Source organism: Nipponia nippon, unplaced genomic scaffold (assembly GCF_047370975.1).
Source record: "Nipponia nippon isolate SJK-2023a ecotype South Korea unplaced genomic scaffold, ASM4737097v1 scaffold_8, whole genome shotgun sequence".
Lineage (NCBI taxonomy): Eukaryota > Metazoa > Chordata > Aves > Pelecaniformes > Threskiornithidae > Nipponia > Nipponia nippon.
The window spans coordinates 2,128,515-2,155,126 of record NW_028262402.1 but is presented as its reverse complement, the minus strand read 5'-3'; the positions used below and the strand labels follow the sequence as shown (position 1 = coordinate 2,155,126).

Below are 26,612 nucleotides of genomic sequence, written 5' to 3'. Positions count from 1 at the left end.
GGTTCTTGTTCTGGCTTTTTCAATAGACCTAAGACTTTTATTGTTCCTAATCTGTGTGTCTCCTTCGCTCAGCACCATGTGGGTCCTGGACACCAATTTAACACAGCTAGGGCCAGCATATTGATCTCATCTTCCAGGAGAGCCAGGGTGAACACCATGGCAAGGTCAACTCTAAGCTTGGACACCAATGGCCAAATTAGTGAAGGAAATAAGTGACCTATCCATGCCACCCATACTGTGAGATCTGCTGGGATAAATAAGTGCTCACAATATTTTGGCCTCTCTCTGTTAACCGCAAGGAAGTGGAGGGCATTCCACAAACAGAACTATAACACAAGCAAAGTATCCATTAAAAGATTTATTTTTTATTTCCATAATCTCAGAATAACTCAGATATCTACATTTCCTGATGAAAGTAAAAAAAGCCTATCTGTGGGAGGAAACCCCCAGGTGTTGTTAGCCTGTTCTCTGCTCCTTGATATTGGTTAAAAAAATCCCTCTTGCTGAGTTCCAGGCCAAATCAATAGGTAAACATTAGTCATCAGATGTGCCATCAGCTGGTAAAGCTTTTGGAATTGCTTTTCCTTTCTACAAGCCAACTCATAGAAAGGTTCAAACTACTATTAAATCTGTTACAGTTCTGATGAGGTTCAGCAGTTTAAAGGCTTTTTTTTGTGTGTGTGTGTAGCTTTGGGAAGCAATTCTCAATTTCTTCAGCAGCAAAGCTATTGGCATATACTTACACTTACTAGCCCAATTATTAACAGAAGTTATCATCAGCAAACATCCAGCAAAATGACTGAAACATGATTTTTAATCAGTGACTTAAAAGCACTTAACAGAATCACATTCTCCTGCACCAGTTTCCCAGGAATTTCAGACTTTTACAATAGCTTTTCCGAGATTTTCTCCCTTTAACATTCCAATGAAAGCCATTGGCATGTTCTCAAATCCTTCAGTAACTTGTTCATGGTACTTCACTTTTCCCTGTCAAAAGGAAGAAAGGAAATTGCTGAGTTTTCATTCACCAGCTGCCTAGTTTTTACCATCATCCCCCTGTACGTGGCACTGGTGAGGCCGCACCTCGAATCCTGTGTTCAGTTTTGGGCCCCTCACTCCAAGAAGGACTCTGAGGTGCTGGAGCGTGTCCAAAGAAGGGCAACGAGGCTGGTGAAGGGTCTGGAGCACAAGTCTTACAAGGAGCGGCTGAGGGAGCTGGGGTTGTTTACCCTGGAGAAGAGGAGGCTGAGGGGAGACCTTATTGCTCTCTACAACTACCTGAAAGGAGGCCGTAGCAAGGTGGGGGGTGGGTCTCCAAGTGACACATGACAGGACAAGACGAAATGGCCTCAAGTTGCACCAGAGGAGGTTTAGATTGGATATTAGGAAAAACTTCTTCACCAAAAGGGTGGTCAAGCATTGGAACAGGCTGCCCAGGGAAGTGATTGAGTCCCTACACCTGGATGTATTTAAAAGAGGTGCAGATGTGGTGCTTAGGGACATGGTTTAGTGGTGGACTTGGCAGTGCTAGGTTAATGGTGGGACCTGATGATCTTACAGGTCTTTTCCAACCTAAATGATTCTATGATATTCTGGAGACTAAATTGCAATGCCATTTTCTCCAGCTTGTATGTTTCATCTGAAACATGCAAGGTGGCATGCACCAGGGCAACTTTGCAAAACTAGGTAGGCTGTTGTGAGGATCTGCTTCTGTTGAAAGACCTGCTTGAAGTCGTAACATGAAGCAAAAGTCACTGCTACAAAAAAATCACACCAGAACAGATTTAGTGCTACTTGGTCCCCAAACAATGGACAGGTAGGGGATTACTTCTCCAAAGCCAGGCCTGTCTCTACCCATAAGGACGTACAGAATTGCAGATCCAAGTGATTAAAAGCTGAGCCATCCCAAATCCTCATGTTTGTAAAAGCTAGAGCCTCTTCGTCTTCCGGGCTTGCACTCACAAGCTTTTCACAGCCATGAACCAAGTGTTAAATTCAGCCTCCATTTAGAAAAATGAAATTTAAGAAATTCCCTATTAAGTCCCTTTAAAGCCCAGCTCCCAGTTCCATAAAAACATCCATTCTTGCCAGTAATTTCAGCACAACACTACAATAGAAATCCTTGCTCATACTACAAATGAAAGGAGACTTCTGAATGAGAAATAAAAGACTCACTCTAAAAATGAAACTCTTCATTGCCAGAGAAGTGTTTTGAATTACTCTGGAAGCATCCTTTCCCAAAGCCTACATGTATTCTGGAATATACCTAAGTCAACAAGCTAATATCGCAGGTCTCAACAAAGCAGAAGGCATGTGGCATGTTCACTACGGCTTGAGTATCCCCAAAAGGCTCAAAGATCAAGTCAGACAGAAGAAAACTATCACGCTGGGACCTCACCTCAACAGCTATGATGAGACCCCTTGCAAAGAGGGAAGCTATCGTGTGAGTACACCTTATAGAAAACTACCCCTTCCTTCCTTACCTCCACCACCCATTTTAGCAGTGCATTCAGACCTTCCTCCCGGCGGTTACTCCAGCGGGTCACAATAAACCCTTCCATTTGAAGCTCTTTGAAGATCATTGGGACCTGCACATAAGGCCCTGCAAGAAAAAGGAACCAGCAAACCACTTGCAATATCAGTTTCATTTAAAATGAGACCCAGTGCCTAAAGAGAGCTTTTAGCTGACAAAGACCACTGAATCACTTTGTTCCAGCCAGAAGCAACTGCTATTTTTTCCAAACAGAATTTCCAGAACAAAAGTCCAAGGATTCATGGACATACAGCCACCCCGGGGAAACAAAGGCCTGATCCGTAAAGCTGTGGGTTTAAACACCCAACGCTTCTGAAAACAGTTTCATTCAGAAGTAAAGCAGCCTTAGCTTCAGCTGAGGTGTTTCAGCTGAATCCTGGAAATATTGTTTTGACAGTTTGTTTGATAGCCTGCCAAGCTATCATGCTCTTCCTAAATCTCAAAAAATTGACACACATTAAGAAACAGGTATATAAACTGTGGGGAGTTGGCTGGAGGGGCAGCGATAGCTGCTTGGGGACAGGCTGGGCATTGGTCAGCAGGTGGTGAGCAATTGCATTGTGCATCACTTGTTTTGTATATTCTTTTATCATTATTATTATTTTCTCTTCCTTTCCTGTCCTATTAAACTGTCTTTATCTCAACCCACGGGTTTGACTTTTTTTTTTTCCCCAATTCTCCCCTCATCCCACCAGGGGGGTGTGGTACTTAGTTGCCAGCTGGGTTAAACCACTCTCAAAAGCCTGTCCCATTTTTAAAGTGATCTTGGAGTCCAAAGCCAGTCAGTTGCCAAAGAGAATTCAGACCTCCCATTTCTTCTAGAAGGCAGATTTGGAAAACTTAATGCTATTGAAAGTGAATATTCATCTCAGCCACATCTCCCAGCAGTTTCACCAGCAGCTGAAATCTTATGGAAAAAAACCCTAAGCTGCCTCATCTAAAAACCTGAGGGGAATCCATTGTCTTATCTAAAAGTATGTTCTGTGCAAATGGCATCATGCCACCACACCTGCCTTCTACTGATCTGTATCTGCTTAGAGCCCTGGGGAATCCTGTTTTCAGTAGTTTAGTCTCTCCTTCCATTTCTAATCAGCTGATCTTCTCCATCTGATACGAGTGTGCACAGAGGGGTATGAGTGCGTGTACACACAAGGAGCGTGGTCACACTCCCACTGTCCCAGAGCAGCGGTTAGGTACCCAAATGCACACACATACACACACTCAAATGGCATACGGAAACAACCAATAAAATCTCAAGAGATTCCCGTTATGTCTTTCTCTGTCACCACCAAACAGGAAATAAACTTAGACAGAAGAAAGCAGGCCCACACCTTGCTGAGGCACTGAGTCATTGTACTGAGAGATGGCTCCACAGACTGCAATCCTTCCATATTTCTTCATGTGGTTGATAGCAATACTGGCAAATTCTCCACCCACCTACAAGAACCAGAGCATGTGCAGCATTAGAGACAATCCAGTGTTTGGCATTGACTGTCAAGACCTGCCAACCTTGCATTGTTGTACCAACAGGTTCCATCAAGGGGTGGAGAGGTAAGTTCCACTACTCCAAAGACTCAGTGGCTGCAGAAATCCAAACATCTATGACGACTCGATGTCACTCTTCTAAAAATTAGTTATGACCGCAGGGAATTGGTTTTAATTCTGAACCTGCTTCACAAAGCTTGGTTTGGAAGCATTGGGTGGGACTTGCCCTTAGATCCCTCCTCCTAAGCTTTTACTTAAATGATTCTCTTCTCCCAGATGGGGATATGCTGTACTCAGCTTTTAATGGAGAAAAGCTGTGATAAAATTTACTGCTGGGAAGTGCTCTGCACAAAAGCTGAAAGTGAGAGGGAAGGGAATGGACGTGACCATAAAACCTGTGTAGGACCTTAGCAGCACAGGACATGAAATTTGGAAGGGTGAGGCAAGGCAGCCAGGAGCTCCTGCCATAGGGGCAAGTGCTTTGCCCTGGCACCGTGCATTCACATTGATTGCCAGGGCAAGGCAGGTGCATTGCAATCCATACAGAACAACAGCGCCGTCACCCCTGGATCAGCGGACAGACTGCTGAGAGAAAGACATGCTAAAGGGGTGATGATGGCTCCCCTTTAAACCAGGTGGCTAGCCAGGGAGTTTTAGGCCAGTATGTCAGCTAATACCCCTGTGCCAGGTATTACATTATCAGGTATAGTGCATATATTAGCTACACTAGGAAATTAAAAAAGCCAGGGCTTGTTCTCTGGCTTGAAGGTGAACTGACATGGTTTGACTGCATCCATACTGTTAAACTCTCTTAGTCTCCAAAATAAGATGGTCACATTCAAACAGCGTATCGAGAACAGTCCATAGCCCCCATTAATTCCAGCTGTACTTGGGAGAGGTCAGAAACCCTCTATGAGCCACTCCAGCAATTTTACAAGTGGTCCTTGCAACTGTGTTATTTACAGGTACCGGTGTAGACACCTGGACCATGGAACATGGGGCTGTCCATGCTCACTCCCCTTCCAGCAACAGCAGAGAACTGCCTGTGGTCCAAGGTGGGCCCAGGAATGGACCAGAGCTCTCTCTGTTCAGCATCAGTTAAATGTTCACTGTGACTCTCACCTCCCCAAAACGTGCCATACTTTCCAAAGAATGAAAGCTTCTCTCTCTCCATTCACAAACACCACCAACAACCCAGCTTTGCCTTTTGATCTTTGTTCTTTCTGTTACTGCCCAAGTCAGATGCAGAAGTAAGTGTGGGAAGGGAACAGGAAAGCAGTAAGCTCTTACAGAGACCATTTCTCAATTAGATGGAACTCAATATCGAGTTCCTGGTGTAGCCTTCAATTATATGTATACAATATTGAGTTCCTGCTGTAGTTTAAGGAAAATGACAGTCTGCTCAGGGTAAGGCCCTCTTTCTGAACTCACATTGTCAAAGAAACAGTCATAGCCATCAGGAGAGGCTTTACGCAGTGCTTCATCCAAAGATGTAACAGTCTTGTAATTAAAGGCTTCATCAAAGCCTATTTTTTTCAGATAGGCAACCTTCTCACCTGAGCCAGCACAGCCAACCACTTTGCAACCCTGCAAGAAAAGGAGAAAAACATTTCTAAACATTAAACATCCCCTCACAACACAGGCTGACACTCAGAGAGTGCTGGGTGGAGGGCTCACCCTTAAAGCCAGGCTGTCATCGCCATACAAGTTCCTGAGCTCTAGGAAACATTCAGGTAGCCTTGCCCCATCTTCAGGAGTTTGTCCCATCTCAAGGCCTTACTGTAGGCATGCCTTCAGGGATGCCCCACCTTCTGATCATTTATGGCCTTTTTCCCCTGTCTCTCAGGTGAGCCTTCTGAGAAGCAAGTATGAGTAGTTCAAGTCACTCACCCCAATTTTAGCAAGCTGCCCCACCACAGAGCCCACAGCACCAGCTGCAGCATTAACCAGCACCGTCTCTCCTGGCTTCATCTTGCAGACCTCCAGCAGACCAAAATACGCAGTGAGGCTGTGCAGACAAAGAAAGCATGTTCAGTGAGGAATAAAAGATGCCAGACACAGAGATGTGACTTGCATCATAGACTTGTCTAGGTTGGAAAAGACCTGCAAGATCATCATGTCCAACTGTTAACCTAGCATTGCCAAGTCCACCACTAAACCATGTCCCTAAGCACCACATCTGCACCTCTTTTAAATACCTCCAGGCATGGGCACTCAACCACTTCCCCGGGAAGCCTGTTCAACTTGACAACACTTCTGGTGAAATAATTTTTCCCAATATCCAATCTAAACCTCCCCTGGTGATACTTGAGGTCATTTCCTCTCATCCTATTGCTTGTGACTTGGGAGAAGAGATGAATCCCCACCTGGCTACAGCCTCCTTTCAGGTAGTTGTAGAGAGAGATAAGGTCTCCTCTCAGCCTCTTTTCTCCAGGCTAAACAACCCCAGCTCCCTCAGCTGCTCCTCATAAGACTTGTGCTCTAGACCCTTCACCAGCTTCATTGCCCTTCTTTGGACATGCTCCAGCACCTCGATGTCCTTCTTTTAGTGAGGGGCCCAAAACTGAACACAGGATTCCAGGTGTGGCCTCACCAGTGCCGAGTACAGGGGGACCATCACTTCCCTGGTCCTGCTGGCCACACTATTCCTGATACAAGCCAGGATGCTATTGGCCTTCTTGGCCACCTGAGCACACTGCTGGCTCATGTTCAGGCGGCTGTCAACCAACACCCCCAGGTCCTTTTCTGCCAGACAGCTCTCCAGTCACTCTTCCCCAAGCCTGTAGCGTTCCAAGGGGTTGTTGTGACCCAAGTGCAGGACCTGGCACTTGGCCTTGTTGAATCTCATACAGTTCGCCTCAGCCCATCAGTCCAGCCTGTCCAGGTCCCTCTGTAGGGCCTTCCTACCCTCCAGCAGATCAACACTTCCACCCAACTTGGTGTCATCTGCAAACTTACTGAGGGTGCACTCGATCCCCTCATCCAGATCACTGATAAAGATATTAAACAGAACTGGCCCTAATATTGAGCCCTGGGGAACACCACTTGCCACTGGCTGCCAGCTGGATTTAACTTTATTCACCATAACTCTTTGGGCCTGGCCATCCAGGCAGTTTTTTTACCCAGCGAAGCCTATGCCCATCCAAGCCATGAGCAGCCAGTTTCTCCAGGAGAATGCTGGGGGAAATGGTGTCAAAGGCCTTACTAAAGTCCAGGTAGACAACACGCACAGCCTTTCCCTCATCCACTAAGCAGGTCACCTTGTCATAGAAGGAGATCAGGTTAGTCAAACAGGACCCGCCTTTTATAAACCTATGCTGAGTGCATCTGATCCCCTGGTTGTCCTGTATGTGTCAAGTGATGGGACTCAGGATGAGCTGTTCCATAAGCTTCCCCAGTGCCGAGGTCAGGCTGACAGGCCTGTAGTTCCCCGGATCCTCATTCTGGCCCTTCTTGTAGATGGGTGCCACATTTGCTAACCTCCAGTCAACTGGGACCTCCCTGGTTAGCCAGGACAGCTGATAGATGATGGAAAGTGGCTTGGTGAGCACCTCCACCAGCTCTCTCAGTACCCTTGGGTGGATCCCATCCGGCCCCATAGACTTGTGTGTGTCTCAGTGGTGTAGCAGGTCTCTAACGACTTCCCCTTGGATTATGGGGTCTTCATTCTGTTCCCCGTCCCTGTCTTCCAGCTCACGGGGCTGGGTACCTGGAGAACAACTGGTCTGACTATTAAAGACTGAGGCAAGGAAGGCATTAAGTACCTCAGCCTTCTCCTCATCCTTTGTCACTATGTTTCCCCCCGTATCCAATAAAACACAGAGATTCTCCTTAGCCTTCCTTTTGTTGCTGGCCATTTGACCACATTGAACCAAAATATTGTCACAACCAGAACAAGATTCAGTTTTCCTCATTCTTTATGAAATACAAAAATTAACCCAAACTTCCTAATTTGGCTTTTTTTACAGCCATCCCCCCAAAAAACAGATACACTACTGGGAAACAGGACGCTGTGGCAGAAGTCCACCTTAGGTGAAAACAGCTCTCCTTGTGCTCACTAGCTGAAAGGAGAAACACAGAGATAACTCGTAAGGTGACAGCTCAGTTACACGCTGGAAGAGAGAGTACATCCAAGCTAGACAGGGGTCAGTAGACAGCTGGCATCTACCAGATCGAGGCAATTAAACAATACTCATCACAAATCAAAGCTGGCAGAAAAAGAAAAAATGGTGCAAAACCTTGCTGAACTGATGGGCACACAGCTCCTGAGGACTACTGTGCAGAGTTATGGCTCTGGGTAGCTATGGCTACTGGGTGAATTGGGATCTGTAGGAACCACTGAAGTTTAGCTCAAGTATGTTCCACTCATATAAATACTGAATGACATCAGGCTCTGCAAGCTTCCTGAAGCAATGTGATCAACTGGCCCAGAATCCCAACAAACTTTTCTTCTAACTTCTAAATTCAAGCTAAGAGCTTCCCACTGGGTCCGAACTGAAAGGGTGAACTGAATCCATATAGCAGCTGTCTGGAAAAACACGTATCTTGTCTGATATCAAAATGAAACCTGAAAAGTTCTGCATCACACACAATGTTACAATCATTTTGAAAGCCTTCTGTGTCAACAGGACTGACCAAGTCCTGATTTCCCATACAAACTACTGAGAAAGAGAGAAGAAATGTAAGAAGGTGACTGAGACTGCAGTAGTGAATACAGATTCTGAAGCACAGCAGCTCTGCTGCAGTGAAGTTTAAAGGGCCTGTTTTGCTGCACGATATGAGAGCTGTCTTTTGCCATTTTGGGGGCAATTCTGGAAATATGATGGTAGCAGAAGAGCCCAATCAGCAAAAGCAGACTAGTCCAGGTGCCAATGAAGTTTGCGTCTTTCCACCGAGGTTAATTCAGATTGAACTGGATTCTTTCCAGCCCCTCTTGAATCCTCTTCCTGCATCATTACAACTCCTCAGGGAGATGCACCATAATCTCCAAGACAACTCTCCTCTGATCTAGAGAATGGGCCAAACTTCAGGCCCTCTACAGGGTAAGGGCATCCAGAAGCACACATTTTTTACCAGAGTGAGCAGACAATACTGGTAGAACAAGATGAGGGAAGAAGGTCATACAGATAGGCAGAAACATCCTGCACAACAAAATCCAGGGGATAGCTGCCTTTGGATCTCAAAACTCACCCTGGCATGCCAACCGTCCCAAGAGCCAGAGATTTGGGGAGTGATTCTGGCCAATTGGAAGGAAGGAGTTGTAGGTCTTTCCCATCAGAGATGAAATGAGTTCTCCAGCCACTTCTAGCCACAACAAAGGCCCCCACTGTGAAAGCAGGATTCTTGCTTTCTACAATCCTGTTTAAAAGAAAGGGGGGGAGGGTGGGTGAAAAGAATGCCCTGTCAGAGACAAATCATTACTGGCTCTTCCTTCCTTTATTCCTGTTGCCCTGTGATGCAGGAGAAAATAAATATTTCACATCAGGACATTTAGCCCATACCTGCTGGTGCTGTAGACTTCTGATGTCTTTCCTGAAATGTCTACAATCTCTCATCACCAGGGGGATACTGGGCAAGATGATTCTAGACTCAGCCCTGCCCACAACAAATCTAATGTTCCCACATGGATGCCAACTTTTTTTTGGCTAGCACCAGTCTGGTATGAATTCAGGCTAGGCTTCTGTGAGTTAGAAGGCAGGAAAGAGGACACCAGGATTAAAGGGTGGAAAAGCAAGAAGTCACAGATAGGTTGTAACAAGTAGTTCCCTTCTCAGACAATCTGCACCTCATTTAAAGGTTGAAGATCCTGAAGATGGAACCTCTTGGGGTAACAAAACCAGACAGAAAGCAGTTCTACGGAGAGAAGTTCATACTTGCAGTGTCTCTATGCCAAACGAAAATTCAACTTTCTTAGCCCAATGGGAAAACTACATTGGGAAAGGGTAGGTAAACAGCTTTGAAATATTGGAAACTGTTGGCCTTCTGTTTGGCAGACTTTGTTGTTAATTTATCCCAGCCCTCAGTGCTCCTGCAGAGAAACACAAGAGTCAAAGGCCACAGACATTCCTGGGCAGCAACCTAGAGGCAGCACAGCAGGAACAAACTGACAAAGGGAAACATCTGTGTAGCTAAATTACCACAAGCTTGGGAAAGGATGTATTTAAGGTTAGATAACCCTTTGGCTAGAGCTGTATCTTAGGTGATGCTGAGGTATTCTCAGCTGGAGTAGATAGCATGCATGGTTTCAGGCATGAAATTACTAGCACAGCAGATTTTAAAATGTGACGTTGATGCTTATGGCAAGTACAATGGTCGGTCCTTCATACCTCTGTTGTTAAAAATTTCCTTTGAAAACATTATTGCCAGAAATAACATAGAGATTGTATCAGAGGCCTAAATGCTCTCCAAGAAAGCAAAAGAGGTTCTTAGAGGAAAACCACATTCCAACCAATTACAGCTAAGAATACAGTTGCAGAAGTATGTAGACTTATGTCAAGAATAGGTAAAGCAGGCTGCAGATGTCTTGAATGTCAGCACATTCCTTTGAGATCTGCCATGTGTATGGATAACAAGAACTGAAGATCTTACCTGGCAACCTGTGTGCCTATCATTATGTCCCCTTCCTTCATGTCCCTTCGACTGTAAGGTCTGTAACATAGGCAGAGATGGCTTACTGTAAGAAACTTTAATGATGTTCCAGATATGCTATGAAGCAATAGCTACTGTCTGACCCAGAAAGAGAGTATAAGCAGTGATGTTGAACAGATCGCAAAGAGCTTGTCATTGTAATGACATAACTGGATGTTTTCCATAGCCAGTTACTTGAGCATCCCATCTTGACTGAATACTGGGCTTAGAGTGTTGTGGACACAATAGCATTAATCTTCCTAGCATGGTCCACCACCACAAGACTGAGACTCCAAAGAACTATCTCTGACACTAGGGTCCACCAGACTTCTTCAAACTACCCAGTCTCCCGGTGCTTGAACTACCAGCTATTAACATGGGCATATCAGCAACTTCCTACTTAGAATATGTATCCTTAAGTACAAGGTTGCCAAGATAAATGAAGGAGCTACTGCCAACAGGGCTGCAGTCTCATCTGAGCCTGTTGCATTCCAGTGGAAGAGACATGACAACAAACAACAGCAGAGTCCAAGAAAAGTCCAGGACTGCAGCATCATTGTCCTGACGTCTGGCTAAATCTGGCACAGCTCTATATTGGGAGTCTTGTAATTTACACATATTTTATAAAAATCAGACAAAGGCATCTGGAACTCTGGCAACAGGGGATGCTCCCAGTACCTGTTCCTTTTAGGTTTAAGTGGGAGATCAAATGAGGTATCTTAGCCAGCAATTAAAAAAAGAAAAAAATATATACCTCATGTAAGGATCAACACTGAGAAACACTGATTCAAGGAGCAACTCTGCAGAAAAAGACAAAGCAAATTCCTGGGCATTAGCAGTGCAGTAAAGCATAGTTTCCACAAGTCAGTCTTTCAACAAAAGCCATAGGAATTCCTGACAGCTCAAAAACTCCATATCCCATCACCCTTTAGGGAAAAAGGATCAGAACCAACTACTACATTCATTAGCTTTGTCTGGATTATCACTGTGCTGTTACAAAAGGCACTTTCTGTAATGTCCCTTTAGCTTCTTTTCAACCTTGTTTTTCTTTATCTGCCTCCTCTCTCTGTAGGAGGCTCAAGAGGTCAGACCCCCTAAGCAAAACACTAACGTACTTTCGACCCAGATACGAAATGCCTTCCCATGATTCAATCAGCAGAGGTGGTAAGAAACCTTGGCACAAGTCAAATATAAACACTACTACACACTACACTTTGCTCCCTTAAACAGAAAGCATTAGGCTGTCTTTTCTAGGTAGCCTAATTCACCTTACTGTCTCTAATGCCACTAGTTCTTGTGAAAGATACTGCTAAACAAATTTTAATTTAAATTCTAATTCACACAGCAGATTTAGCTGTTCATCTCCACCTAATAATACTTTTCATTGCCTGTGCTGCAGTGTTCTAGCTGCTACAAGCTAGAAACATATTCAAATATAAATATTTTCCCATTTCTCAGAGCGAGCAGGAAGAACAGTCAAGGCCATGTAATATAACAAGAAAGGCCATCTCCTTTAGAAGCGTTACTCTAGTATGAAGTTATGCCTCTTCTTGCTGTAGGGATTAAAATGGGAAGGAAGAAATGACTCCATGTTCTTAAATACCCACAGGCATGAAATTTTTAAGTGTGTCTGAACGCTATAGAAGTACACATGCTATGAAAACACTTGAAACTATATGTAAGAAGAAACTACCTTTCAAACCTTTAAGTTGTAAACATAACTAGTACTTTAATGCAAATTCTTTGGCTCACCTTCTAAACTGGAGTAAATTTTGTAAAGGACAAATGGTGGGATGAGTTTCAAGACAGCATGGTACAGATGTCCACTTGAAGCCAAAAATAAATTCTTTTATCAACAGCTCTTGCATTAAATAAGTTATCATATTCCCTACCCTTTTCAAAATAAAGAAACACAGGAATAAAACCTGTGCATTTTTTTCTCCTTTTATTCACTCTTGCTGTTACAACAGGTCAAATATAACAGATAAGCACTGGCAAAAAAATAGATGTTGAAGGCAGACAGAAGTCTTGCCTTGTTGCTTCTTAAAATGAAAGGCCAGCCCACATTGACTTCAGCCCCAAGGCTTCGCAGCTGCAGGCTCCCTCCCACCCCAGTCACTCTGCTCCCTGCCAGCACTACCTTCAATACCTTCCCTATCAGCATGAAAAACTCCAATGAAAACATACTCGCAGAAGCTACCGTCTTCTCCAGCTTTCTCCAAAGGATTTTGCAAAATAAAGTAGATGAAAACCTTTCACCAGTACAGTATGTTTGGGTTTTACTACAGTTATCTCATTTGTTCTGTGTCACAGTTCAGTTTTCTCTCTCTCTAAATTAAACTGTTTCCTTGTGGCTGTTGGTTTCAAGGGCATATCACTTCAGCAATTCTCTCCAATAAGCTTCATTTGCAAACACATTCAAATGCCTTTGCCATCAGGCACCACGTGTGAGACTGTGAAAGGCATGCCGCAGCTGCTGCATGCTAGAGTTAGAAGAGCTCAGCCACTGTTTCTACGGGTATTATCAGAAGGCAGCACATCTTAAAACCCACCAAACCCATCAGAATACATGTTCTCGAGCAGTCGCCCTTCTCTGCTAAGGTGCATGGCTTGCCACAAGCCATGCCAACCCATTTTTGAAAATCCAAGCCAGAGAAACATACAAACAGTTCTACAGATGCACAGCCATTCATCAGCAACCAGACAACCTCCGGAAAAAATAAAAACAGGTAGCACTCCACTTACCTCCATCCTTTAGGTTTGGCAGCTCTATCTTTTTCAGGTCGAAGTCACTGGGTTTGGGGAAACCCTCAAAATGCTTCTTCAGGACCCACACCTTGGCAGTCACCATCCTGCACAACAAACAGCACAGCGAACGAGCACCTGTCAAAGAGATGCCTAACGGTGCTGGGCTGCTCACAGGGGCCAGTTTAGGCTTTATAAAGCATAAAAGTACCTTGATAACTTGCCATCACACAAGACAGCCTCTGCCTGCACCCTGTAGCAATATCACTGGATCAAGAAAATGTCTGAAAAGCCCCCTCATTGCCTAAGCAACCCGGAGCTTACTGCGACCTGCCAGACCTCCCTGCCTGCTGGCAGCAAGCCCTGGTGTGGGAAGCCAGCAGGAGGTACTGCTCCCACTCTAAAGAAATTGAAGAGGGAAAATCTTCTAGTTTAAGGAGAAAAAATATCCTGGAAGGAAAAAAAAAACCCCACCCACTTAAACTCACTCTTTTGCCCCGATTACATGGGGTGAGTACTGAACCTAAACTTTTACAAACTTGAACCAAAGTGCAAGTGAGAAATACAAAGGTAAGAAAGACCTCTTTCCGTGACACCCCATATGCCAAAAGAAAATGCTACTCCAGTTGCCAAGCTCGGGGCTTGGAACTAGGAGCACGCTGTCACCACCATTTTCTGTAGAAGATGGAAACAAACAAATGCCTTGCATTTGTTTTACCCTCACAGTCCCTTTTTCCTTCCTATAAGCAAGCCTATCAACAAAGGCAAAGAAAGAGAAGTTTATACTTGAAGCAGGCAGGTGGAAAACTGTGTCTTCTGCTGACCAGGCCAGTCAATAACCTTCTGCACCCGACTCAAGTTGATGGCTGGACTCCTTCCGTCACACACACCTCCTAAAAGGCAAAGACGTGCTTTTATTGACAGAGCAAGTACCACCACCCACTTCCCCAGGAGCAAGTAAACCTGGCACAGGGCACACCCGACGTGATTCACCTTTCTTCTATCAAGATTTCAGATCATCCTTACAGACCGCTCCAATTCAGCGCTCAGCCACTTGCATAGGGATGTTCTGCAATATGCCAAGCTAAATACACAAACCCCAAGGTCCTAGAAACCACAAAATACTGCAGTCTGGAGGCTGAGACTATCCCCTGGAGCAGGAGTTTCTTCAAAACCCATTTTTCCAGTCTGTTGTCCCTCAATCAGGGCTTGGGTCCGTGCTAGCAAGCACACAGAGCTGAGATCCACCTTCTGACCTTTAACCCAGTTCTGGACAGAAATGGGTGCCAGCGATAGCTGGCAAAGCCAGCACACCTCCTTAGAGACGTAGGCTTTTACACAGGTTACAACAAAGAAGAAGTTGCACAATACTCATTCATTGGTCAGCTATTGATTAGATAACTGATGCTCTTCTGAGCATGTGGCCGTTAGTGGTTAGTTCATTATACAAAGGTGGTCTGACATTAGCAGGTAAGGTCCCCTCCCAGGGTACGATTTTTACTATGCTACTTACTCCTAGGCTACCTTCGGGCATCCCTACTTCTTTCTCCCCCAGCCCCCTGATCAGAAGGTGATTCATCTTTGTTGCCATGAGCACATTTTTGTCATTCTGGTGTTATCTTGCTGTGATTCTTTCCTTTGAGGACCACAGTTCCAGCCCTAAAACTCTTAAGAGTTCTGCCACTGAGGAAAAAAATATCAAATTCATTGTTCAATCCATCATTTAACACAGCGAATGATCCATACGTACGCCACTATGACAAGGGAACACTGCCATGACATTTACACAGTGAGATGCTCTCACTATGCAGGTTCTCAGAGGACATCCCTACCCACGCGTGTGCTCTGGCATCCCGGTACAACCACCAAGGGACCAGAGGTTGCGTGGCTGTGCCTCTGCACGCCGGGATCTCCCTGCACTGCAGAGCCACCTTAAGAAACAGCACCAAGCCTGGGCATTTTGCCTCAACTGTGTTGCAATGAGGCATGCGGCATGGGAGAAAACTTTGTCCAGGGACTATCTGTTTTCAGCTTTTATTGCTCTTGTGAAAATATTCAAGTAGAATATGAAGGGTGGAAAGTGTAAAGAGCCCAATATGTAGCAGCACATTTAACTACAAAACACTTGAAGGCAAAACTACTAACTAGGAACAGAGAGCTGAGAAAATAAACAAAACTTTTTAAAGACACACAAGCAAGGACCAGGGAGAAGAGGGCAAGCTCTCCGTTGTTTAGGTAAAAGCAAAAGCCACCAGGCCCATAAATTCATCAGCACTCAGCACCTTTCTGTGATGAACCAGGGATAGTCCTGGCTCCTCGATGAGAAACAAACACAGCACAGGTGAAGGGCTCCTGCATCAGGAGCGTGTGCTGGGGAAATCACCTATATCAGGACACGTATGTCTTTCACAAAATGACAGAAGTATCATCGAGCTCACAGTCAAAGCACCCCGCATTCATCAAGTGAGCAGCCAAAATCAGCATTCCTCACATTTCACATACAATAACAAGAACCAAGGTCACAGAAAACTTATCTGCAGCAATTGCCATCTGATTTGCAGATGTTTTTTTCTAAAAAAAAAGAAAAAAAAAGCAAAAAAAAAGCAGGTGGCACTCTCCTGGCAATTCCATCTGCTGCTGCATTTGCTTTGGTATCAGCAGTGCTTACCTGTACTTTTCAGCAACAAAGGATATCGTGACACTGCAGCAACAACAGAGCAACCTCAGCAAAGGAGCTTACAGGAGCAACAGGTGAGCTCGGAGTGACACAACACTGATCCCGCTCACTCGCTTACACCCACAAGCAGTACGAGGTGTCTGTCCCAGCAGGGTGTCCTGCGTCCAGACCCAGGCACTCAGGTGCTCCAGGTGGGAATGCCTGGGGACAAGGGATGCTGGCTAGGTTGGCAGCCGTGCGCTGGTGTGCCATTTGCACCCCCGGGAGGCAGTGGTGGCTCAGAAACGCTTTGTCTCCCGTCCTGTTCATCCACATTGACTCTCTGCTCGTTGTCTCTTGTCTGTGTGCCTCAGGGCTCCAGCCCTGTTCTTTATATTCCCACCATCATATCTTAATAGCTTGATTCTTCACTTTAGTCCGAGTACAGGAACTTGTTGCCTCTTGTTTTAGGCTGTCCCTTTTTTCCCTACCTGGTCCTCTAAGAAGCTGCACAAAGATGTGCTGTAATCCTGATGTTCTGCAAATCTAGGTGCCATCAGTATGGGCCATTTCTCTCTGCTTCCACACTCAGACCTCCTATTCACACCAATCTTCACATTCCTACCAAAAATTTCTGCTTTTCGTGATACACAGATTTTTCAGCAGAGCAATGATCTCTCCAATACTGAAATATTATATACTCCAATCCCAAACAATACTGAAAGATTAATTTCACTGAACCATTTTTAATACATTTAGGTCTGACTTCGGGAACAGGACAAATTTTCTGCTGACCACATCTCACCACCTACTGAAATCGCATTATTATAGCCACTTCAAGGCTAGAGATGTTTTCTGTAGGCTGTAAAACAAAAAGCCCCAAACCAAACACACAGAAAACAGAATGCAGACACATGCTTGATGAATGGATTCCCAAACCAATTTCCGGTTAACAAACCAAGATTATTTTGTATGTTTAGATATAAAATCATAAAAGCTAGTAAGCGCTACATTGCTTAAGCACATTAAAGAACTCTAAAGCATAAACAGCAGTGATGCAACATTTGTGGAGTCCAATAATAGCATTACTGGACTAAGCATGTGATAGCCACTACCTCAGCTCCAAGAGCAGTAACCATTGCACTCTAAAACTACTTTGTTGTCAGTGTCAGTGGGTTTGAATAATACATTTATTTTGTGTGTTTTCTGCATAAAGTGCTTCACAGCCCATTATAATCATTACTGCAAAGAGGCAGTTATGATAAAAACTTGAGAAAGGACAGTCCATGAAGGTGATAAAAAGACTCTTTTAAAAATAATTCATTCCTAGCAAGTCCCAGGAAAAAATTAAGGTGATGCATTTCTGCCTGATATTCTTACAAAAGAGCCATTAAAGCTTTTACTGAAATTGAAGTCCAAGACAACATTTATTCTGATGTCCTTCAAAGCCTCCTTGTCCTCTGGTCCCGCCCATCAAGTTATCAAAGAATAAAGTTTTACATTAATCTCTGCCAATTTTTTCCATAAAATCAGACACTTAGAAGATACTACCTCCCCACACATTACAGCATTACCAATTACCTGGGAGTGAATATGGCCTGAAATCGTAAGTGCCTGCAAGTCTTAGCAAAAATTATCTGTTCCTCCCTTCTGGCTTAGCTATTACAATGTTTTCTCAGAAATTATTTTTTTCCTGTGGTGAAAAACAAGGCAAAGGCAAACCACTCCCATGGTACTTTTGGCAGACGCCATACTGCAAATATCTAAGCAACCATGACGCTGCATTATGAAACAATAAAGCTGCAACTTCACTTTTTTATGCAATACTATCAAGCCCTGGTCGGAGGTCAGAGATTGGAGGTGAGTAGTCATTGCTCAGTAAAGACTGCGCTGCCCTGCACTTTGTTACAAGGCTGTAATTTGCACAGAGGTTCAACAGTCCTGCAAGGCAAGACCACACGGGGAGCAGAAAAAGGAAGCCAAGACCTGCACTGAAACAGGTCAGCTGCCCTTCAGCTCTCAGAAATGGCACAGAAAATGAGAGTCTTAAGAACTACATCTGATAAGAAAGAATAAGCAAGAAGCCCACAGGTAGGAAGGAAGACAGGACACTGCAGGTGACGGAGGCTGACCAACCAAGCCAAAGCTTCTTGAAGGACCAGCTGTGATTCCTTGGTCACTGTGGAGCACTCTGAGCTTCTTCCAAGCACTCTTTCTACTTCCCCTTTGCTTAAATGTTGGTACAGTCCAAGCACATGCGGCAATGTTTCATTTGCTTGATTTTACAGCTGCCAAAGAAAACTCCCCTTTTTTAAAAGCTCCATTAAGCTTAAATTTCTAGAAAACTCCATTTAAATTAAACCCTAAACGTTTGACTACACCAAGCAAGCAATTTTGTTTCAGGGGAAAAAGATAAGAAATCTCAGGCTGGTATCTTATTTTGCAAAGTTACTGCAAGAGCTTCCGGACTTACTAAGCCCATCTGTTGACTGCTCCTTCCCTCATTTCTCGTTACTTACCTCCACAAAGATCAAGCACCCCCGTCTCTTGCAGCGTAGTGCAATAAGACAGCCCTGCGTGCTCAGAAGGGAAGTTACAAACATGGTTTCAAGCACCAGCAATCCCTCTGAGGCCCTCTCCTGAATTTCTGTAATATTACAAGGGCAGACATCCCTGAATGAGTTCCTGCTCACCACCTAAGCAACCAGCCTCTCCCTCACAAAGGAAACTCACTGCTCCAGCCCACCTAGCATATCCGAGACATACCTGTTATCTGTTACCGCTCCAATACATCCATAGTATTGAGACTGAGATAGATAAATGAAAAGATAAAAGGACAAGAGGGAGAAAAAAAAAAAGAGGGAAGTCAATGAGAGTCTAAGGAACTGCAGTGGAAGGGTGGAAGCACAGAGCAGCAATCAGCATCTGTAGCATCACTGCTTTAGACAGCAGACAGCTTCTGGCAAAAGGGGCCTGGCGACCGCCCCGCTCCCGCAGCGCACATCAGCTCAGCATAGTACTTTACCGTGACATTCCACAGCAAGCAAAAATGGGTGCATCCAAGCAAAATGCCATCCTAGGGCTCCCACTGCCACGACAGAGCAGCCATCCCGCAGTGACGTACAGTCCCAGACAGATTTGCCTCTCACCGCTGATCAACACTGGTCACTTGTGAGCTCTGACATTTCCTACGCTCTGTAAACAGGAGTGTCCATCTAGCCCTACCAGAGGGAATGCAATATTGGACCTGTTGGTCACCAACACAAGTGAGCTGATTGGTAACGTCAAGACTGGAGGCAGCCTGGGCTGCAGTGACCATGCACTGGTGCAGTTTGCAGTCCTGAGGGATATGGGTCAGGCAAAGAGTAAAGTCAAGACCCTGAATTTTAGGAAGGTTCAAGGAGTTAGTCAATAGGACCCCCCGGGAAACTGCCCTCAGGGACAAGGGAGCAGAACAGAGCTGGCAGATCTTTAAGGCTGCTTTCCACAGAGCACAAGAGCTCTCCATCCCCAGGTGTGAGAAATCGGGAAAGGAAGGCAAGAGACCAGCATGGATGAGTCAATACCTGCTGCTCAAACTAAAGGGCAAGAAATAAATGTGCAGGCAGTGGAAGCAGGGACTGGTATCCTGGGAAGACTATAGGGACGCTGCCCGGTTGTGTAGGGATAGGGTCAGGAAGGTCAAGGTGCGCTGGAGCTGAACTTGGCAAGGGACGCAAAGAATAGTAAGAACGGCTTCTATAGGTATGTCAGCCAGAAAAGGAACATCAAATAAAGTGTACCCCCACTGATGAACATGACTGGCAAACTGGTAACAATGGACAAGAAGGCTGAGGTACTTGACAACTTTTTTGCCTCAGTCTTCACTGGCAGCCTCTCTTCCCACACCTCTTGAGTGGATGAACCGCAAGATGGGGACTGGAGGAGAAAAGTTCCTCCCACTCTAAGAGAAGATCAGGTTTGTGACCACCTGAGGAACCTGAACATACATAATTCTATGGGACCTGATGAGATGCATCCCAGCGTCCTGAGGGAACTGGCTGATGTAGTTGCCAAGCCACTCTCCATGATATTTGAAAAGTTGTATCAGTCAGGTGAAATCCCTGGTGATTGGAAAAAGGGTAACATTGCACCCATTTTTAGCAAGGGTAGAATGGAGGATGCTGGGAACTACTGACCTGTCAGCCTCACCTCTGTGCCTGGGAAGATCATGGAACAGATCCTCCTAGAAGCTACGCTAAGGCACATGGAGGACAGGGAGGTGATACAAGGAAGCCAGCACGGCTTCACCAAGGGCAAGTCCTGCCTGACCAACCTAGTGGCCTTCTGTGATGGAGTGACTACATCAGCGGACAAGGGAAGAGCTATGGATGTCATTTATCTGGACTTCTGTAAGGCCTTTGACACAGTCCCCCACAACATCCTTCTCTCTAAACTGGAGAGATACGGATTTGCTGGGGGGACTGTTTGGTGGATAAGGCATTGATTGGATGGTCACATCCAGAGGGTAGTGGTCAATGGCTCAATGTCGGGATGGAGATCAGTGACGACTGGGGTCCCTCAGGGGTCCATGTTGGGACTGCCTGATATCTTCATCAATGACATAGTGGGATCGAGTGCACCTTGAGCAAATTTGCAGATGACACCAAGCTGAGTGGTGCAGTTGACACGCCTGAGGGACAGGATGCCATCCAGAGGGACCTGGACAAGCTCAAGAAGTGGGCCCGTGTGAACCTCATGAGGTTCAACAAGGCCAAGTGCAAGGTCCTGCACCCAGGTCAGGGCAACCCCTGATATCAATACAGGCTGGGCGATGAAGGGATTGAGAGCAGTCCTGCCAAGAAGGACTTGCAGGTACTGGTGGATGAAAAGCTGGACATGAGCTGGCAATGTGCGCTTGCAGCCCAGAAAGCCGACCGTATCCTGGGCTGCATTCAAAAGAAGGGTGGCCAGCAGGTCGAGAGAGGTGATTCTGCCCCTCTACTCTGCTCTGGTGAGACCCCACCTGCAGTACTGCATCCAGCTCTGGGGTCCTCAGCACAGGAAGGGCATGGACCTGTTGGAGTGGGTCCAGAGGAGGGCCACAAAAATGATCACAGGGATGGAGCACCTCTGCTATGAGGAAAGCCTGAGAGAGCTGGGGTTGTTCAGCCTGGAGAAGAGAAGGCTGCGGGAGACCTTATTGAGGCCTTCCAGTACTTAAAAGGGGCTTATAAGAAAGATGGGGACAAACTTTTTAGCAGGGCCTGTTGCAATAGGAGAAGGGGTAATGGTTTTAAACTAAAAGAGTGTAGATTTAGACTAGATATAAGGGAGAAATGTTTTACAATGAGGGTGGTGAAACCCTGGCACAGGTTGCCCAGAGAGGTGGTAGATGCGCCATCCCTGGAAACGTTCAAGGTCAGGTTGGATGGGGGTCTGAGCAACCTGATCGAGTGGAAGATGTCCCTGCCAATTGTGGGGGGGTTGGACTAGATGACCTTTAAATGTCCCTTCCAACCCAAACTATTCTATGATTTTCTATGATCTCTCCTTTCCTTCCTGCTTTCCTCCTTTCCTCCTTCTATATCCTTGCTTGCTCCCTCCCTCAGAAAACATTCTCCTGTGTCTAATGAAGCATGTATCTTCTGCCATCAAGGCACCTGCAGGTTTTCTCTTTCAATCCTTTTCCTGTGTGCCAAACATGGTTTGAGAATTACACCACCACAGACAATATTCACTTCAGATGAAATGCATACAACTTGCACAGTATGGACCTTCCTTCCCTATAAAAGCAGACTAAAGCATCGTCCCTCTCTCAAATTTATATCCAGCCCAGCACAAGAAAACTTCTTGTGAGAGTTAGAGCAAGGATTACATCCACCACTGGTGTTTAAAACACTAAATCTGCGGGCTTGAAAGAAAAATCCTGGAATGCCCCCCTACAGCCCCTATTCTTAGCCTGACTGCCTTTCCTCTGGTACTTTGTGAAGATCAACACCTCTCCAAACGCCGAGGACTGAGAGTTGTCATGGTGAATCCTTGAGGGAAGCTTCACACATTTTTCACGGAAGTGGAGATTCAGAAGACAGTCCTTCTCCAGACTTGTGGCTTCTCTGGCTAAAGATTTTCCTGTCTGAGAACCCCGAGCACACACTGATCTGTCGCCCTTGTGTGCTGAGGGGGATTGCCGGCCTTTTAGGGTCTCCCCTCCAGGACCCTTCTTTTCAAGGGTTGTAAACCTTAATGGGAATATCAGCTCATGAGACGTGTAGGCTCGAGCAGATATAAACCACCTACCCCACAAGGAGACTACAGTACCACCACAGAGGAAACAACATCTAGTATTCAACTTGTCTAGATTAGAAATGTACCTTAGTCTCAGTTATCTGACAGAAGGAAGGTGAGAATTTCTAAATCGCCTGCTTAATATTTGGTGTGGTGCTTAACCTTTGTTCTTGCTTCCCTTCCCAAACTGTAAGATTAATGAATTTCAATGTGCTAATGAAACTCTGAATAACTGACTGGATTTGCCAGTTCACCTGTGGTCCCAAATTCCCCGGGAAACTGAGCCATAACCTACATTAGAGGATCTCAGAGGGTATTGATTCGTGCAAGGAAATCTGTACCTGCTTTGGACTGAGAGAAGCATGTGTTTTCGCATGAAGAACATTTAAGCAAATAAAGCTCATAAACGCAGCAAAGAATCAGATATAAACAGGTCACTGATGCAATCTCTCATACGATCCTTACAGCCAAACTGGTGAGATAAATTGGTGCATAAATGGATAAGAAGGCAGAAGATTTCAGGATTGTCCTCAGTGGGACGAAGTCCAGTGGGCAGCCCATTTCTAGTGGCATCCCTTGGGGATCATATTGGGAGCCATAATGTTTGATGTCCTTATAAAAGACCTGGACAGTCATAACCTGGAAGGACAGAGTCCTTCCCTACCACCCTGAACCAGGACTGAGCTGCATCTGGAGTGCCGTGTTGAATTCTTGTTAAGTCCCAGTCTGACTGTCAGGCTTGGGGAAGGTTTGTAATGATCCCAAGAGCGAAATTAAGACACAAGCAAGGTTATATGCCACCAATCAGACGTTTTACTGGGTAAATATAAAAGAGGAAAGCAATAGGAAAGGCAGGAAATATTAGGAGGAAATTAAGCAAGCATTCAGAGAGATAAGCAAAGGATAGTCACCACCATGGATCCAGCGGCGTCCCGTTGGTCCTCAGTCTTCAGTTTTTCGGTGGTGGATGGCCACACTCAGGTTTCGTTGTGCGATCTTTTATCCGGTGTGGGAGAGGGAGTTTTGCCCTCTCGTTTCGGTTTGGTTACCCAGGGCAACATCACATACCCAACACACGCACATCTAATCACACAATATATATTGGTGGTGGGCAAGCGGCCTGGCCCGGATACCAGTTGGTGTCCTGTTCTTGGTGGTGCCTGATAAGCCAAAGAATGGCCTGCTGCTTCAGCAAGTTTGCACACGTTTCCTTGCAAGCTAGTGGCACTTGAGAAGCCAAAGAATGGTCTGCCCTCAGGTCTTATCAGACAAAAGAGTGGTCTGCTGTCCAGTCTTATCAGATAAACACACACAAGCAAGCTTTGAGACAACTGTTCTTAACACTGCAGTCTCTTTAAGTTCTCAGCTCCCCAGTACAAGAAAGTCACTGACATACTTGAGCGAGTCCAGTGTAGGGTCACCAAGATGATGAAGGGACTGGAAAACATAACAGATGAGGAAAAACTTGAGTAAAATGCCTTTGTTCAGTCTCCAGAAGCAAAACCCATGAAGAGATTTACTGCTTTCTACAGGTGCTTAGTAAGACAGTACCAAGAAAATGGAAACCAGCTCATCTGAGGGGAGTGCAGAGTGACAGGGTAAGAGACGATGAATGTAGTTTGCAAGACAGCATTTTCCAATGATACATGGAAAGTTGTGGGATTTCCTCCCCCCCCCCAAACCATGACAGGTGGCCTGAAGAGATGGTAGAATCTCCATCTTTCAAAATTTATACACCTTCACATGCCTGTGAGCAATCTGATCAGTCTGGTCTGGCTTTGCTTGTGTGTACAGACTACACGACCTCCCAAAATCCCTACCAACCTAAATTATTCTGTGACTAGATAATGGCAACTAGCATTCTTAATTCATAATTAGCTCTTGGTACAACAACTAGTGCTTATTTCATATGAACAACTGTGAGCATGAACACCTTAAGAATTAGATCAATATTAGGAGCAAGCAAAGTTATAATTTTGTATTTATTTATTATTGATGGTTTTACTTATTATTTATCACGGGTTTCTATAGGATACTCTTCAAAATACCTGAAGAACCAGAAAACTCTCATGGGAGATTTATTCAGGATGTACACACCCTAATTTCTTTCATCAGAACTGAGTCCTGAGAAGAAAAAGAAACCAATTATCTCCTCTGAACCAAGAATCAATAGAGCATGATTTGCAAAAAACCCACCAAAATCCAAAAACAACACTTACAATATGTCTACCCAAAAGGCTTAGTGTTAAATTCATCCCATGAAATATAAAAAGCAACAGGTCACTTCACCAAAATAGAACACCGTCTTTTATGTATCTGCTGTGACCAAGCTTTCAGTCCTTAGAGATTCTAGTTAGCACACTAGTAGTTCCAAAATATCCACCTCTTTCTGAACTGATTATATCATCAATTTTGTGCTGTTTTATCATGTACTTACTAAAATCAAACCCTTTCCCAGTTCTTAAAATATTCATTTCACAAACCAGTGAAGCTATACTATATGTTTACCTTTGTAGAATATCTACATGTGACTTCAGACCTAGGAAAGGTATCTGCTATACGTTTGGTATAATGCACATTATGGTATAATAATACTAAAAATTCTCCTAGATAAGCAGCTGCTAAAAATATCTTTTCCTTCCTCAAACCACATGCTATACTAATTCCAACATGCTAACTGCATATTAAGTAGCTGCAACATTTTTTTTTTATTCCTTAAAATTGAACACTGTCATTAATGTAGCACGTTTTACCATTACACTAAATGAAGCACGCAATTTTTAGGGCCTAGGAGGTCAAAGCTATTACATAACCACTTAAGAAAGGGTGACATTATCCCTCTCCCTCATGTCATATGCAAATAGAGAACATACATGGTTATCGTCATAGTGGAAAGCCTCTCACATTAGAAGTGGTCCTTCTTTATTTCCATTTTCTTATTTCAGGCTGTAGTTAGCCTGGACGGAAAAGGAGTAGCTGGAGCAGGTACAGCACTGGCTACTCAGCTGCCAGCTCCATCAGCCACATATTGACAATCATTTTGGCCCTTTGAAGAGCAACCAGGTGCCACCTGCAGCATGGTTCAAGCAGCCACCTCTCACAGAAACTAATCAGAATCTTGCCTTCAGGCAAGAAACATGCAAGCACGTTTGCCACAGATTGCAGACTTTTTGCCAATCAAAAATGAATCGAAAATCATTTTGAAAGGTCTTCCACTTGCCAAATAAAAAGTGGCATTTAATGATGGCTGTCTAGTTACATGGTGTCAGTCTGATTCTTCCCCATACTTCAAAGTAATTTTTCTCAGTATGGTGTCCAGATGTCAGCAAATGAACGGCTGACAGGACATCATAAAGTGCTTCCTGGCTACAGTACCTCCAGCAGCAGTGCTGTCAATGTAATGCCTTAAACGGATCAAGCTGCGTCCAGTGTAATTCCTGAAGCGAGCTGGCACACAGAAGATTTTTCCCTCTAACGCAGACCTGCGGTCTGAATGATTTCAAATGATTAAAATAACCTCAGACTATAAACGAGGTAGTTCAGTACAATCAGTTTTACAGCAGCTCCCCAAATCTCAGTGACAACACTCACTTCCAGCTGACAGCACAACGCGCAAGTCCTCTTGCAAAATGCTGGTCTATTTTTACAGCATAACTACGGCAGTCTTAAAAAAGAGTAAACACATTCAGCTGACTTCACTTTTCCCGTGACCAACGCAGCACTGCGCAACTACTGTTCTTCCAATGACACACGCTCTCCAATTTTGAATAGGTGCTCTTCATTCTGCTCGAATGGAAACACTTCTGAAAATCACATCAAGATAGCTGAACAGGCGTAGAGAGTACTGGGTTTTGGTTTTTTTTTTTGGGGGGGGGGTAGGGGTCGTGGGAGTTGAAGTACAGAACTGCACTTTCTTAATTTTAATGTAATTTAAGTGCGGTAGAAAGGCACCTCCCGCCGCAGCCTAGAGTTAACACTCAAGCTCCTCAGCCCCGCCACGTAACCCCGCACTAAGGCTCCAGCGCCTTCTCATCCACCCCGACCCCTCCTCTCTCAGGGACCGCATTCGCATTGCGCCAGCTCCCTTCCCCCACGGCGGCAACACCCACCATCTTCCCCCGCTCCCGCCCCTCTCCGCCTGTCAGGGCTGGAGGGGACCTTCTCGTCAGCGCCCGCCCGCCGCGCTCGCCTGACCGGAGGCTGCCCGCCGTCCCCTCAGGCCGAGAGGCTGCCTCACGGATGTGCTCACTCCTCCTCTGAAAAGGAATGAGGAGCGGACGAGTCCCTCCCCTCTCTCGC

The 26,612-nt window shown here is 45.2% G+C and overlaps 1 protein-coding gene across 13 annotated transcripts; it reads right to left on the bottom strand.

Moving 5' to 3' along the window:
* Nucleotides 1–343: 343 nt before the first annotated feature.
* Nucleotides 344–26,558, bottom strand: PTGR1 (prostaglandin reductase 1). Of its 13 annotated transcripts, none has more exons than XM_087741329.1 (13): nucleotides 25,905–26,087; nucleotides 25,689–25,802; nucleotides 23,225–23,750; nucleotides 14,177–14,283; nucleotides 13,391–13,528; nucleotides 11,400–11,445; nucleotides 10,607–10,666; nucleotides 9,209–9,376; nucleotides 5,909–6,026; nucleotides 5,450–5,605; nucleotides 3,865–3,970; nucleotides 2,484–2,602; nucleotides 344–987 (listed from the first exon to the last, which is right to left on the bottom strand). In XM_087741329.1, the coding sequence occupies exons 5-13, from the start codon at nucleotides 13,494–13,496 to the stop codon at nucleotides 877–879; spliced, it is 990 nt and encodes a 329-aa protein (XP_087597455.1). In that variant the 5' UTR covers nucleotides 13,497–13,528; nucleotides 14,177–14,283; nucleotides 23,225–23,750; nucleotides 25,689–25,802; nucleotides 25,905–26,087; the 3' UTR covers nucleotides 344–876. The 13 variants fall into 13 exon arrangements, with proteins under 13 accessions (XP_087597455.1, XP_087597449.1, XP_087597451.1 ...); XM_087741323.1 differs by having other exon boundaries at nucleotides 13,391–13,497; nucleotides 25,905–26,085; XM_087741325.1 differs by lacking the exons at nucleotides 25,689–25,802; nucleotides 25,905–26,087 and adding an exon at nucleotides 26,423–26,558 and having other exon boundaries at nucleotides 13,391–13,497.
* Between the last annotated feature and the right edge of the window lie 54 nt (nucleotides 26,559–26,612).